General features: G+C 36.4%; 1 protein-coding gene across 3 annotated transcripts; it reads left to right on the top strand.

Annotated features, from left to right (window-relative positions):
- Nucleotides 1–590: 590 nt before the first annotated feature.
- On the top strand, nucleotides 591–10,610 carry LOC140859993 (pre-mRNA-processing protein 40A-like). 3 transcript variants are annotated; one of them, XM_073262706.1, is made up of 28 exons: nucleotides 591–959; nucleotides 2,287–2,339; nucleotides 2,622–2,903; nucleotides 2,995–3,336; nucleotides 3,461–3,537; nucleotides 3,783–3,852; nucleotides 4,111–4,163; nucleotides 4,278–4,335; nucleotides 4,442–4,791; nucleotides 4,872–4,947; nucleotides 5,057–5,155; nucleotides 5,322–5,390; nucleotides 5,463–5,540; nucleotides 5,665–5,751; nucleotides 5,873–5,907; nucleotides 6,039–6,144; nucleotides 6,380–6,460; nucleotides 6,544–6,636; nucleotides 6,727–6,780; nucleotides 6,890–7,006; nucleotides 7,085–7,183; nucleotides 8,147–8,194; nucleotides 8,275–8,367; nucleotides 8,984–9,091; nucleotides 9,186–9,238; nucleotides 9,509–9,611; nucleotides 9,874–10,146; nucleotides 10,274–10,610. In XM_073262706.1, exons 2-28 carry the CDS (start codon nucleotides 2,307–2,309, stop codon nucleotides 10,421–10,423), a joined length of 3,087 nt encoding a protein of 1,028 aa, XP_073118807.1. In that variant the 5' UTR covers nucleotides 591–959; nucleotides 2,287–2,306; the 3' UTR covers nucleotides 10,424–10,610. The 3 variants fall into 3 exon arrangements, with proteins under 3 accessions (XP_073118807.1, XP_073118809.1, XP_073118808.1); XM_073262708.1 differs by having other exon boundaries at nucleotides 9,874–10,176; nucleotides 10,274–10,411; XM_073262707.1 differs by having other exon boundaries at nucleotides 9,874–10,172; nucleotides 10,274–10,406.
- Nucleotides 10,611–12,752: the final 2,142 nt, after the last annotated feature.

Genomic DNA, 12,752 nt, shown 5'->3' with positions numbered 1-12,752 from the left:
ACTCGACTCGACTCGTATACAGAATAATCCAAATTTCAACACTCGTAACTAATCTGATACCCAATTTTTTCATATTCATAAACGTTAAAATGAGTTAAGTCTAGATCAGGTATCCGTTAGATCTGGATAAATTGTCATCCTTGCGAGAGACAATGCCATAAACATACTATAAGTTATCGATCCAACTGGTGACAAATATCCAAAACACAAGCAAAAATATCAATAGATTTTCGATCATTATCCCGTCGATAATTTATACTGATACTCCGATTGATTTATGAAAATTTTAGTATTTTCTTGTTATATAACTCATTCTTCTAGAGCATGCTACATCCACATATTTCTTTTTTGACGGTCACATACAAATATTTCATGTCAAAATAAAAAATTAAACTATTAATATGATGCTAAAAATTAGGGGGGAAAATTGAAGAAAGCTAAAACTCTTGTATGAAAGCAAAAACAGAGTTATAGAATAGTCACATGAAATTTTAGTGAAAATAAAAGTTTACAAAAAATTATTATTATTATTATATGAAAAGAAAACAAGAAGAAAACTTTTGAATTATGGAAGAAAAGGGCAAGAAATTGAATACAGGATCTACAAAAAAGCTTACACCCAAAACCGCGAGAAGGGATCCTGTGTGAACATCCCGTTTGGCAGGGCGTGTATAAATAATAAGAACCAGCGAATTTCAGTTTCATCCCACCAAAACCCCTCCCAAACCCGCTGCCCCGAGTGGTTTTTTTGATTCAAAATCCCGCAAAACAGCTAAGATATTGTTCAGCATCATCAACCTTTTGGCGTCTTTGGTTCATCCCAATCCTACTCACCTTTTTCCCCACCCCCCCTTTTTTGTGCATTAATTATTATTGTTATTCCGCGCTGTCGTGATATATTGACGCTTGGCAAGCTGGTGCATTCACAAAACGGAGCCTATTCTCTCTTCAATTCCAATGTAATTTAATCTCCTACTAAGCCCACTCATTATTTGTCATTTTCTTTTTATTGCAATGGGTTCTTGGTTTTGGAATTGGGGTATGGAACTTTTGCATCGTTGATAGGTTTTTGCTACCTTTTCTGTGGAGGATTTATTGAGCTTCTTCTTTGCAAAAAAAAAAAAAAGATCTTTTTTTTTCGTTGGGGCTAAAAACCGCTTGAAAATCAATGGGTTCTTGGTTCTGGAGTTGGGGTATGGAACTTTTGCATTGTTGATAGGTTTTCTGCCACCTTTTCTGTGGATGATTTCTTGAGTTTCTTCTTTGCCAAAAAATAAAAAAGGGATCTTTTTTATTTGGGCTAAAAACTACTTGAAAAGTAACCTTTTTTTTCTAGTAGTACTTTATCATGTGTTGATTGTTTCTTTAGGGTTAACCTTTGAAAACAGGTGTGGTGATATATGTTTTTTTAGAATTCAGTTCTCCTGTGACTGGTAAGTTGTTAGCTGTGGCCGTAACAATCATGATTAACTTGATTGAATTCATGTTTTGTAATGCCAAATCATTGGCTTTTTAAGTGATTTTTTTTTATGAAAATGGAGGTTTTTGAATGAAAAAAACTGAAGAAAAGAAGGGGCGAAGGGATAAGTAAAGAAAAAAAAAAAATAATTTCATGAAGATCAGAATTCCGTTATTAGATGTATGTTTCTTATAGCCATTTTTTAATGTTTCTTGTAATAGGTTGGATCTGAGTATCTGACTTTCTGCACTTTAGGTTAGATCAATTTGCACACCTGTAAAAGAAAATCCCTATTCTATATCAGTCATTGATTTTCCTATTACAAGTTATGAAAATAGAAAGGTTTCAGTTGAAATAATCAGCACTTGGTGATAATACCTGAAATCTGAATACCTGATGATATTAGTAGAAGAATTGAGAAAATGCTATCGTTCTGATATCTTTATATTATCTCTTGGTTGGACAATCCCAAGATCCAGAAGCTTTTTGTTGTCGGTCCGAATCACATGTGGGATAAACATGGTTTTCTATTTATATTTTTTTGGTGTTTGCCACGAGGAAAATAAGCAATGATCGTTAGTTCGTTACTGCAACGGTATTAACGGTTATGTGCAGAATTAGTCACTATTAATTTTTTCAATTGTGGTCAACTATCTGCCTTATATAGTTACTTTCCGGATCATCTTCCTTATATTCTTTCTCCTTTTGCATTTTATTCTGTAATACTAGGTTTTTATGGTGGTTATCCCTTTTATTTATTAATATATTTTTCTTTTCATATGACGCTTGTTCACATATATAGACTAATATTTACTTTATTGTTTCAGAAACTGGCAATTATCCTGAAATGGCCAATAATCCTCAGTTCAGTGGCATGCAGGTAGGGATTTTAGATGGTCTCATTAAACATTTCAATTTGAGATTGGTTTTTAAAATTATGGAAGAGATTTGAATATATATATGCACTTGTACATTTATATTATTTTCTATGTAGTATGTTATTTTTATGTTGGCTATTTAGCTTTAACATATGAAACATGTCATAGTACTAAAGAAGAAAGGAATGTCCGACCAGCTGTTCCGCCCCCGCCACCCCTCCAATCATATTACAAGTGAGGTTTCTTAAAGGTTTTCCTTGTAATTTTTTATTATTTCATTTCAGTTTCGACCAGCAGTTCCGCCCCCGCCACCACCACAGCCGCAGCCGCCTCAACCATACATTCACCATCAATTTCAGCCAGTTGGACATTCAAACATGGGGATGCCTCCTCATCCCATGCCAATTCAGTATCCTCAAGGAGCGCCACCGCCTCCCCCATTGCCTCCGCAAGGACCACCGCTAGCGCCGACAGATTTCCAGCCTAATAGACCTGTGATGCCTGCTCCTGTTCAGCATCCAATCTCAAATAATTTCATGCCTGGTTTTTCTCCAGCGGCATACACTGTAAGTAAATATCCTCAGATGGCCTCCCTCGTCGTGAATTTGTGCATTTCAAGGTTATTGTTATTATTAACGTTCATGTCTTTGTTTTTAGGTATCCTCATCATCTAGTGGCTTGCAGCAAATGAACGTGGGCTCAATATCTCAGAATCAGTCGATGCCCCAGACTAATGTTCCCAATTTTTCTATTAGCGGACACCCATGGTATCCTATGGGCAATCAGAACCTGCAATCGACCATCCGACCACACCAAGAGGTGGAACAAAGTGCTGGAGGACAACCATGGTTTGCAATTGGGAACCAGAATTTAAAACCTGTTACCCCTTTGCAGCAGACCGGGGAGCAAAATGCTGGTGCAGAACAATTGTTTCAAAGTGCAAATCACAATGTACAATCTGGAATACCTTCTCAGCAGACTGAGGAACTAGCTGGCACGGTCAGTCCAGTGACAATTTTCTCAAGTGGTTCTGATATTCCTTTTTCTGCAGCATGTACAAAATAGTTTCCCACACCACTTTCTTTTTGCTTAAGACTATGATTCTTGATGTTTTCGATTTCAGGGGGAAATTACCAAGCCCGCCGTCCTTGAAAAGGCTTTATCAGAATGGAAAGAATATACCTCTCGTGATCGAAAAAAGTATTTTATTTGTTAAGCAACTTGTTTCATGCAATTCATATGGAATGACATACTTTCTCTGTTTTATGGTATTTGAGCTCGTGAACATCTCCGATGTATGTATTTGATGATTAATAAATTAACTTGACTATGATACGCCTAACAATTGGTATAATTTCGTCTGCAAGATTGACTAGGAAGTTTATTCTGTTTGATCTATGCTTTTATATTTTCAGTTGTCAAATCATGATGTATCTCAACTGCAGATATTATTACAGCAAACGGACAGGGATTTCTCTGTGGGAGAAGCCATTAGAATTGATGACCCTCACTGAGGTGAGACATACTTCAACCTCTGCTTTAGATTCGATTTATTTCTTATAATTTCCATTTTGTTTGAGATAATGACATGAATTGTCCCTGACTACATTTTCGTAATTGTCTCGTCCTTGTGTCATTCGCTCGTTGGGTCTATTGGTGTATCATCGGAATCTGATTCCTGAAAATGACAAATTCCTTAATCACAGACTTCCATATTCTCCATTTCTTTTTCCATGTGCTACCAATTCATCTCATGTTGTTGTAATATTGCAGAGAGCTGATGCATCAACTGATTGGAGAGAGTTCACTAGTCCCGCAGGAAGAAAGTGTGTGACCTAATAGTTTTATGGTGTTTTCTTCTGTTGCAGTAAAAATAAGAGTAAATCACTCATTTGTTTTGTTTTCAACGCAATTATGTTCATTCTAAATTTTTTTAACAGGTATTACTTCAATAAAGTTACCAAACAATCGAAGTGGGCAATTCCAGATGAAGTCAAGGTAATTCTTATCTGATTCACTGAGTATTGAACTTGCTATAGGAGAAATATACTATGCTACTTATTTAATGGTGTTTTTTGTCTGATGTGTCTAAATGATTGTATAGTTGGCTCGTGAACGGGCGACTCTGATTTCATGTGAAGGAACACCAGTAATGACGCATGCTATTTCCCATACCTCAGCTGGTGTTCCTGCTTCTGAGAACCCAGCTTCAATTCCCAATGCAAACAATTCTTCTTCTCAAGGTGGTGAAAAAATTGTGTCTAGCCCAGTTTCAGCGGAACCTGCTGTTAATCCAGAACCTGCAGCCACTTCTGGATTATCAGGCAAACAAGAGGAGTCTGCTCATACGAAACTAGATGTAACAGGATTGCGTGATCCTTTAGAAACTGCTGCTTCAATCGCTACGGCAGATACATCGGTCCCCATTGAGCTTGACAGCTCCACTGCACCAATGTATTCCATGTTTCTTTAGCTATCCATTGAATCTTCTCTTGATCTCCCAACATCTTAGATTAAATGCAATGCTGTTGCAGAAGAACTGCTAATAGCATATCACCTCGGGAAGCTACGCCACCATCTGTCGATGAAACTTCAAATGGAGGTCCGGAGGTATTACATCTTTAGTTTTTATTATTGTTTTTTGGTACTAAAAGTTGGATTTTTTTTCTTTTACCCATTTTTAAAAAAAATCTCATGTTGCTTGTTTATATTTCCGCAGGAAACCAATGAAATATCTGCTATTTCTGAAAGCGGGAGCATCATTGCACCTGAAGAGAAAAAAGTAGAGCATGGACCTGTAGTCTATGAGAGTAAAGAGGTATTTTGATTTGTTATGTTCCTGTTCTAAAGCTAATTAACTTTTGCTTGTGGTATTAAGCTGTACGAGGGAAAGCTCACTTATAAATTTTTTAGTCAATCTTTTATTCAGCTTAGTGATATCATTTATTCCCTCTCTGTCTCTCTTTCCCTGGCTCTGGCTTTAGGAGGCGAAGAATGCTTTTAAAGTTCTTTTGGAAATATCAAATGTTGGCTCTGATTGGAATTGGGACCAGGTCGGTTGCTTTTTTAACACCTTTTGAAGATTTTGCGAGAAAATCTTTGATATAGACACTGTCTCTAAGCAGGCCATGAGAGTGATAATAAATGACCGGAGATATGGTGCACTAAGAACTCTCGGTGAAAGAAAGCAAGCTTTTAATGAGGTGATTTTGCATTCACTACAAAGATTTTCTTTTGATGGTTATAACCTCAGTTTGAATACCTCCAGCTGTTGCTTTCCATTTCTGCCAATGGTTATTTTAAGCATGTTTGTGATCTGTGGTTCAGTTTGTGGGACAAAAGAAAAAACAAGAAGTTGAAGAGAGGCGTGCCAGACAGAAGAAGGCGAGGGAAGATTTCAAGAAAATGTTAGAGGTTAGTAGATTTTTCTGACTTTACCAAAGATTGCCGTTATTGTTTTATTTTTTATGTTTTATCATTAATGAATGTTATGATCTCCTAATCAAGTCACTCACCCCAGTCATAATTTATGCAGGAATCAGAAGATTTGACTTCATCAACAAGATGGAGGTTTGTATTTGTTTTCCGGTTTCGGTGTTAAGATGTTATTAATTCTGTTTTAACAGATCAAAGTATGGTCTAGCCTACTTTTCTTACTTTGCTGATTGATGTTTTGCGATAACACTGGATGGCTGTTGCAGCAAAGCAGCATCTATGTTTGAAAACGATGAACGTTTTCAAGCTGTTGAACGAGCTAAAGATCGTGAGGACCTCTTTGAAGACCATTTAGAGGATCTCAAGAAAAAGGTATGGTCGATAGTTTTCTCTCAGTATGTAAGAAAAATGAGGTGGTCGCGAATACCGTAAACAAGCTTTTAAAGGAGGTTTGGAAGGGTGGGGGGTGATTCTGTTCGTCATTGGCGACTGAATAACATCACAAGGAATTTACATGTGTACACAACAAGGATTTACATATCAATTGGAACGAACATTTCAGAAATACCTGTAACTTTTTTCTTGCATATTTCTTTCTCTCGGTTAGGGACGAGCAAAGGCTTTGGAGGAGCGCAAACGTCATAAGACAGAGTATTTGGAGTTTCTAAAATCTTGTGATTTTATCAAGGTATTTTTCTCTCTACATTCATTGTACTAGTCCTTAAATCTGTGCAGCAGGCTAACATTTTGCTTCTTTGTCTTATTTACAAGGCAAGTAGTCAATGGCGGAAAATTCAGCACCGTTTAGAAACTGATGAGAGATGCTTACGCCTAGAAAAATTTGAGCGATTGGAAATCTTTCAAGTAAATATTAGTTCCTATATTCCCGTGAAATTGCCATCAAATCATTTTGTGCATGAGATTTGTATTCATTGTTGTTGAGCTGTGTTTTAGGAATATATACGAGATCTAGAATTGGTAGAAGAGGAACAAAGAAAATTGAGAATGGTAATATAACCAGATTTTTTTCTGGAATTTATTTGCACCTACTTCTCTCCCTTCCCACCTCCCCCCTCCCTTCTCTTCATCTATAAACCATCTGTAACTGCTGAAATAGGAGGACATGAGGAAAGCAGAACGTAAAAACCGTGATGAATTTCGAAAACTGATGGAGGAACATATTGCTAATGGCATGCTTACTGCCAGTACTCACTGGCGTGACTATTGTACAAAGGTTGGTTCTATTATACATATGACACAGTTTGGCCAAGAACATCTCTTTTATTGTGCTTTAACTTCAACTTTGTTTTAGGTTAAAGACACGCCCGCATATCTGGCGGTATCTTCGAACACCTCAGGGTCTAAAGCAAAAGATTTGTTTGAGGATGTCATAGACGACCTTGAAAAACAGGTAGTCCGTCCTTCTCTTCTGAAAAAAATGTTATGAATCTGAAATATTGTTTTCTGCTAATATTCTTCTTATGTATGACTAGTATCTGGTATTGATCATTGGTCACTTGAAAAACTTTATCTGTATCTTTGACACAACTACACGCTTCTTTGTGCTCAAGAACGTATTTTCCAAAATATTATTTTCTGCTAATGCTCTTCTTATGTATGACTAGTATCTGGTATTGATCACTGGTGACTTGAAAAACTTAATCTGTATCTTTGACACAACTATACGTGTCTTTGTGCTCATGGACGTATTTTCCAAAATGAGAATTAAGACCTGATGTAATAAAACTGCCAAAAAAATTCTACCTTCATTTGTTTGGTTCTAGAAGAAATTTGCGTACTTTGCTTAAAAAGGATCCAAGAAATGGGAATGATGGCCAATGGTGTTGTATTTTAGCTTAATATCTCACTGATCTTGGACATATTTCATTGCTTTTAATACCTTTTAAGAACTTTGAAGCACTATGTTCTGATCTATGTGGGGCAAAACTTTGTAGATTATGGAATTTAAAAGTCATTACATTCCTATATGCCTTTCAAGTACGAGGATTTTCACCACATATGCACTTGACGTTCTCTCACATATATTACATCTTGGGGAAAATAAAGAAAGATAAGGAAAAAAGTTTGTGAACTTGAATTGTAGATGCCAAGAAGTTTCCTGGAGAATGTGGTAAATAATTGTTTAAATATATGACTTGCCATAATCCACTTGTATAGGTGAGCAAACGATCTTGTTGTTACTCCTTATTTTTCATTTGTCGTAAGAGTTGTGAATCTTGTGATAGATCGATTTACGAGTTGTATGGGGCAATACAATGTTGTAAATCAATAGTTAATATACTGCCACTTACTTTTCTCCTTTCATTTGTCATGTTGCTTGTGCATTATGTGTTTTTTGATAACTCAATTGCAGTATTTGGAAGACAAGGAGAAAATTGAAGGTGCCATAAAGAATGAAAAGGTATTGAATTGGCCGTCCTTTTAGCATTTTCTGGGAATAGTTAAATTTATCCATTAGACCAACGTAAGTTGTGGTTACAGATATCCTTGTCTACATCTTGTACTCTTGAAGACTTCAAGGCCGCACTTCCCAAAGCAATTGCATCAGGAAAAATATCTGATATTAATTTAAAGGTATGCTGGAAAATTATGAGTCCATAATAATAAAGTAAGAAAATTCATTTAAATGTTATTGCTAACCTTTTTCTTGTAATAGGCCTTTTAGGTAGTTTTCTTTTTCGTTTGTTGGCATTTTATAATGAAGATGCCACAAATTAAATGTCTATTTCACAATCCTTGCTTTTAAAATCACCTATTCACGTCATTGTACCTGAATACATAATTATAATTAAAAATGGCAGCAGAAATCTTGTGCCGCTCATTAAATTTGCATCATGTCATTTACCTATATGTTTTAGGCCATTTCATCCTCTAGATGGTAGCTATGGAAGTTGCCTATTCTTTTACTGCTGGGTGTCCCTGAATGACAGTTTTCAAAATAATCTTGATCGATAAGATATGATCAAACAAATTGAAAATTTTTCTTCACTGCCTATTCTTTTACTGCTCGTGGTTGCTGAATTTTTTCTTTTCATGTATGATCTTGTATCTGTTGATCAGTATATTTGATCTATCAACTATAAATACATGGACCTGGTTGCTAGTTCTGTTTTCTTTCCTTTTCTGTCAGTGCTTGTATATTGTCTATGTTTGTGCACATGATGTGCTAAATGATTTCATAATATTGCAGCTTGTATATAATGAGTTGATGGAAATAACTAAAGATAAAGAGGAAAAAGAAGCTAAGAAGCGCAAGCGTCTAGCTGAAGATTTCCACGACTTCCTATATACTTTAAAGGTACAGTAACCTATGTTGCGTTAGCAACGCAAGTTCATTTACTTCTAGATTTACTTTATAGTTATCCTATAACACTGTTTACTATTTTAAGCAGGAAATAACAGCGTCCTCGAAGTGGGAGGATTGCAAACCACTTGTTGGAGATCGGTACACCTCTAATTTACTAAATTATTGTAACTTCTGTTCTATTCAATAGCGAAAATTAGCATGTTTTTGAAGATTTAGCTTCAATTCGTTTTTCTTTTCCTGCTCAAATGTTGTAAAACATGAATAACCATGTTGGCTAAAATTTTCAGATATGTAATTTTTATCTTTTAATGTAGATTTAATGTTTGTGCATTCTACTTTATACTCTGATGCGTCTCCTTTCTTCCCAACCTTCTGTCAACCAATTTGTATGAACATGTCCTTGGACAGGTTTGTTGGAGACGAAAGCTTTTTCCAGGAAATCTTTGACAACTTCATCATTGAACTCAAAGAAAAGGCCAAAGAGAAGGAGCGAAGGAGAAGAGAGGAAAAGGTATTAAACTTTCTTATCATCTGTGTTCTTGTTACATAATTTCTGGGATTTGTATATTCCAGTGAGTAATTTTCCGAGAATAAGACGACCTTCATTTCTTTTTCCTATGTGCAATCCCACACTATTTTTGAACATTTTATGAATAGGTCGAGCCCGTTGATGATTTACTTAATTATCGCTTCTTCTTGTTTCCTTGGACCGATCAATTTAATGTAGATTGTGTTTACCGTGCAATATGTGGGCTAAACTATGTTCTTCATAGGCAAAGAAGGAAAAAAGGAGAGACGATAAGGAGAGGAAGAATAAAGATCGGAGAGTCGAGAGCAAAAAGGATAGAGAGAGACATAAGAAAGGCGAAACTGACAGCGACGACTCTAAATCACACAGTTTTGAAGAGAGTAGAAGGTCGAGAGACAGGAGCAAGAGGCATCGGAAGCGGCGCATGGATTACACTGATGATGCCAGTTTCGACGGCGAAGAGAAAGATAGGTCTAGGTCTAATAGACACAGCACCGATGCCAAAAAGTCGAAACAGGTATCTTTTTGTGCAATTCATTAAAGGCAGGTATCTTTCTGTGCTATTTTGTTAAATATTATGAGACGCGCTTTTGCACAAATCGGCTCGAACACCTAGCAGTATTAATCATGTAAATATTTGATAGATTGAGAAGCAATCGAGGACCGCCGATGTGGATCCCGAAAAAGAGAGCAAGAAACGCAAAAGGGATCATCGGGATGGTCGGAGCAAGGACGTCGATGCTGAGGAGCGGAGTGAAGATCAGGAGCCGTGCGAGGATGGAGAGGTTCGGTAGCATCCACTCCATGCATGTGTATCTTCACCCTCTTGCATCTTGTGTATATCATGCGTCTCCTAGGATCTGTCTTCTACACTACAAAATTTTTGTGTACCCACCTAGTTTGGTTCTTTAGACCACAAAAATTGAACTTAATTATACACCCTCCTTTTCAGTGTCTATAGTTTCAGGTACATATTTTCTACCTTTTTTTTTTTTCATTTGAGATGACATTAGCCCATCCGGTTCGAAATCGGTCCGGATCGGTTCGGCTCCTTTGTTGTTTATTATTCTTTTCTAAAACATATATAAAAGAAAGATGTCTAAATTATCCAGTCTTATAATGTAACAATAAAAGGCACCTCAAATAATGAAGTGTCCTCCCAACATTAAATACATGATATCGAAAACTATACAAGGATGGAGATGTCTAAATTGTTGGGTACGTAGATAGTGAAGTTGGGTCCCCTGCACGAGTGGATGCATGCATGGACGATGGGATGATTGATTGACCACGTTCATTGAACTCCCCAACTTGTATGATTCAATCCCCCCTTCTTAGCTTGTACTTTGCAGTACAGTCGTCATCATATTGATCTGTGGTCCTTCTTCCACCTCTCACACATGCATATCTCGACCCCGCGGTCGAGATTTTTTTATCTGAGTTCTACCTATCTTAAGGATATGTAATTCTATCGCAAATCTCGTTAACGTTCTCCGACTTTTGATGTATACGAACACAACTTTCTACAAGATTTATCAGATTTTCATTTAATACATTCCAATCTTGAAATGATATTATATACATGTTCAGAACTGCATTTAATCCACGTTACATCGTCAGTGAATACCGTAACTTCAAGAAAGGGGGGGAATTACACCAATGTTCACTGTCACTGATCCAAAGCACATGCTCCCCCCCCTGAAGGCCTGCAAACAAATGATTCCATGTAATGATAATATCTTCAATACACATATACATACATACACGCAATCACACGCAAAGAGGGCCTGAAAGGTGCCTCTCAACGGGCGATTTTACAACACAAGGTTTAATCAGTATGGGTCGAAAGAGAGCGACTGCGGGTTCGTTGTGACCGAAAAAGGAAAGATGCACAAAAAAAGTGAGTGAAAAGAAATGGAGAGATTATGAGTAAAAGGCCATAATGGTTGGCATGTATGCAGTGGGTGTAATGTAGGGATTGTCAAGTGGATTGGGAACAGTCCTAGGTGAAAAATTAATTGGGGCACATACCCAAAATCGGACCAGTGTTCGAATCATCTCTTACAAATTGTGACAAGGGATTGGGGACTTTGTCTTGGTTGCGACAAAAAATGTTGACCCCCATACTCGGTTTTCATACTCAACCCAACATTATCAAATATCAGAGAATGAATTGTCCAATCATCCCTTTTTTTTTTTTTTTTGGTTTTTGGTTCGGGTACATTTTCTTGGATAATTTGTTTCTTGCTTTTATATTATAAAATAAAATCATTGTCCCTTTTTTTAGTTGCTTTTGATTGGTTGTGCATATATAGTGCGCACACATTCATTCTTTTTTTATTTTTCTTGTCGCATAATGTATACATATTTCACTATCAATATATGCAAGAGGGGGAGTTATTTAAATGTTTAGTCATTGGAAAATTGATGATATATATATAGTACAAGCTCTTTTTTTTTTTGGAAAAATAATAATAATAATTCGCATCGAACGTCGGAGACCGCTCGAATTCCGTCGGGTAGAATCGATATTTGCCGTTCTGGGATGATGTTGTGTTTTGTTGCATTCATCATATATTGCAAACGCATACGAACCCACAAAAGGTTATAGAAACGAATTATTTTATATTTTTTTGGGCTAACACCAAGATACGTACTTCCCAAAATTAAATGAAGAAAAATAATTGGCAATATAAAAATGGGGGCATGTTGCCTTAGGTCAGGAAGATATGAGGCAGGATCTCTGCACTATAAAAAGATGAAATATGAAATATTCCAACATATTATTTTGTCATTTCCCCTCTTCTCTGACTGCCCATAACCTAGGATTAATTACACCCCTTTTACACATCAATCATCCTCTCAAATTATACAACAATATGTAAAAATTTCAACCCATTTATCGATTAATGTATTCGATCCAGTGCTGTCCTAAGTTTTGATCCAATCGTACATTACGCGTATATAGAATAACTGATTTTTCACGTTGTTTAATGCATTGTCTCACGTATAAAAATCATATATTTCTCAATTGTATATTACTGAATAAACTCTTATAAGAAAACACCTTATCGCTAGGATCGAATTAACCCCGTTTATCTCAAAATTAATACCATGTAATTA

This window comes from Henckelia pumila, chromosome 4, assembly GCF_033568475.1.
Source record: "Henckelia pumila isolate YLH828 chromosome 4, ASM3356847v2, whole genome shotgun sequence".
In the NCBI taxonomy this organism is placed as follows: Eukaryota; Viridiplantae; Streptophyta; class Magnoliopsida; order Lamiales; family Gesneriaceae; genus Henckelia; species Henckelia pumila.
Note: the sequence above shows the minus strand (reverse complement) of the source record. Positions and strands in the feature narration are given on the sequence as shown.